This window comes from Apis dorsata, unplaced genomic scaffold (genome assembly GCF_000469605.1).
Source record: "Apis dorsata unplaced genomic scaffold, Apis dorsata 1.3 scaffold_333, whole genome shotgun sequence".
Classification (NCBI taxonomy): domain Eukaryota; kingdom Metazoa; phylum Arthropoda; class Insecta; order Hymenoptera; family Apidae; genus Apis; species Apis dorsata.
Genome location: NW_006263601.1, coordinates 66,497 through 69,597, shown reverse-complemented (window position 1 = coordinate 69,597; position 3,101 = coordinate 66,497). Strand labels below are relative to the sequence as shown.

Genomic DNA, 3,101 nt, shown 5'->3' with positions numbered 1-3,101 from the left:
TTATATATTATAATAATTTATCAATATTTTAATTATATTTTGTTTGTATATAAATTTTGTATATTTTATTTTAATATAAATTTGTATTTTAATAATGTATGTATATAGGATATATAATTTTATCAATATCTGTTACAAATATCTGTTACAAATTTTTAGAAATAATTATATTTCAAAATAATTAAAAATTATAATATTAAATATTATATCTTTATGCTTATAGAAAACAATATAAGTTTAATAACAAAATGAAAATCAATGAATTTCTTTTTCTTTATATTAATTTTTGCTATTGTTAATAATATCTTATTTCTTAATATTTAATGTGGCATTTAATTTTTTAATACAAATTTGAAGATTTTGCGAATTAACGAAAATATATTTATGTAATATTAGAGTTGCAATTAAACTAAAAAGAAGCAACGAATATTCGATACTTGTGATAGTATTTTAATAATATGTAAAAACATATATTATGATAATACGATTCAAATTGTTATAAAAAGATTATTATATAATAATGATCTTACTTGAACGAATTGTGTTATATATTTTATTCTAATCATTTGATTTTCAACAATTTTTAACAATTGTTTTTTTATTGGGAATTTTTATTATTTTTTTTTTAATAAAATTTATTTTTATATTTTTTCTATAAATAAAAGTTATATAAAGTATATTACATAGAAAAGTTTTGAAAAATATTAAATTGTAATATATCTATTTCTCTATTTTTATTAAAAACATATACATATATACGCAGTTTAGATGTGTACTATTTGTTATATGATGTTACTAGATATAAATCTATATATATTAATTTATAAAATTTGATTGATTGAATGATTTATTTTATTATATTTTAATAATAAAAAATAAATAATAAATTTATTGCAATAATTTAATTTAATAAATAACTTGTAATAAATATTTTTTTATAAATATTTGAAATTCTGTTAATCATTCTGTACTGTAATAATAATGATGATAATAAAAAAGAAAGAAATATAAGAAATTTTTTTTATTTTTCAGAAAAAAAAATGAATCAAAACAATGAAATAAATAACTTTGAAAATGTTCTATATAAATATAAATATTATAAATCTTAAAAAAGTTGCAAATATTTTATTTTTTTTTTATTTCTTTTTATTTTAGAAATTAAATTAAAATTATGGAGAAAATTCGGATGATAATTATTTAACTTTTATGAAAAGTAATTTTAGAGGCTGCATTAAAAAAAATTTAAAATTTAATGATATAATGATATAAATGTTAATAATGATAATGATATAAATGTTAATTATAACAATATGATTTTTTATAATAATTGTATATGTAAATTTCTTTTTAGATAATCATAATAGCATACTATAATCTATAATAAGCATACTAAGCATAATTTCGAACATTATTTCAAATTTCAAATTTTTAGATCTTTTTTTTATTTCTTAAAAATTGTTCTTGATATCTGAAAAAAGAGATGAAATCTATTTTATTATTTATTAAATATAATAATAATTATATTTATTATTAACAAAATTATTGACAAAATTTTTCATATTACTGCTAATTCGTCATTTTATTTATTGTTTTTATATTATAATTAAAAATAATATAATACTATAAATCCTTATTCTAAAACGATTATTTTATAATAATTTTTTTTTTTTGACTCTTTGAAAATTACAAAATAAATCAGAATAAATAATATTCTATTGAAATATACAGGCACAAAAACTGCAAAAACAAAATAAAAAAAAATATTAATGAATAACGGTTAATTTTATTTTTATTTTATTGAAATTTTAATTATTATCAAAAATAGATAAAAACCTTCGTATCTTATATTTCTATTTATCTTATATTTAAAATTAAAAATTATAATTAAAATTTTTAATTATATTTAAAATAAAAATTGAGAAATTTAAACAACAAAATATTCTTTTATTTGCAGGATGAGGAAAAAAAAACAAAGAGTCATCGAAGACGAAAAAGCATCAATTTTGCTATTCGTCGCATTGGCTCCTGTTATCTGCTCCGCCGGAGTTTTAGATCCTTGGCAGTGGGCACGTAGTGATCGAATAGAAGTCAACATTCCTTGGTTGCCATGTAATTATACTTATATATATACTTACATATATTTAAAAATTTAATGTTTGCTATATATCACATACTATTATCATTTTGAATTTAAAAATCTATTTGATGAATATATAAAAAAAAAAAATATGCAACTAATATAAGTCTTACATTCAATTTTTTCGATATAAAATCAACTATTATCATTTACCAACATTCAATATTGTGAAATAGTTCTTTTCATTGAATCTAAACAAAAGAATTGATTCGTTAACTTAACTTAAGATTGTCAATACAAAATTATTATTAATATGAATAGAAATTATTTTATTAATGCAAACGAAGTAAAAATTGGCAAAATCATATAATAAAATATATATTTGCAATTTCCATGTTCAAATAGTAAGCATTGTTAATAATCTGAAAATAATATTTTCTATGTTCAATATTAAATGAATATTGAATATATTATATTATTATATTCATTTGCATATATTTATTTTTATAAAATAATCTTTAAATTTTAATAATAATAATTTTTTTTATTATTAAATCTTAATAATAATAATTTTATGTTGATAACTTAATATATATTCCTAAATCATTCCTTCTCTTTATATTTTTTTTTTAAATTTTAATAATAATAATTTTTTTTATTATTAAATCTTAATAATAATAATTTTGTGTTGATAACTTAATATATATTCCTAAATCATTCCTTCTCTTTATATTTAATATATTGGAAAACAATTCACGATATTATAAATAAAATAAAATATATAAAATCGAAAGGATTGATTGAAAAACCTATATTATTTGGATGAGTATCATAAGCTTAAAATCTTAAATTCTTTTTTTTAACACTTTCTATTTTAAAATTACAAGATAAAATTGAAGTTAATATATGTATATAAGTATATAATATATATAATATATATAATAGTTAATATATGTTAATATAATATACAATTATAATTTTATTCAAGAAAGAACTTAACATCATTTATTAATTAAGTTCATTA

The 3,101-nt window shown here is 15.5% G+C and overlaps 1 protein-coding gene across 5 annotated transcripts in view; it reads left to right on the top strand.

Moving 5' to 3' along the window:
* Nucleotides 1-3,101, top strand: part of LOC102677213 (pancreatic triacylglycerol lipase-like) — a 93,917-nt gene that overhangs the window by 51,614 nt on the left and 39,202 nt on the right. For all 5 annotated transcript variants that reach the window (XM_006617997.2, XM_006617996.2, XM_006617995.2 and 2 more), the window contains one exon: nt 1,955-2,109. In XM_006617997.2, coding sequence (XP_006618060.1) covers nt 1,955-2,109 — 155 coding nt within the window. The remainder of the gene's footprint in view (nt 1-1,954; nt 2,110-3,101) is intronic.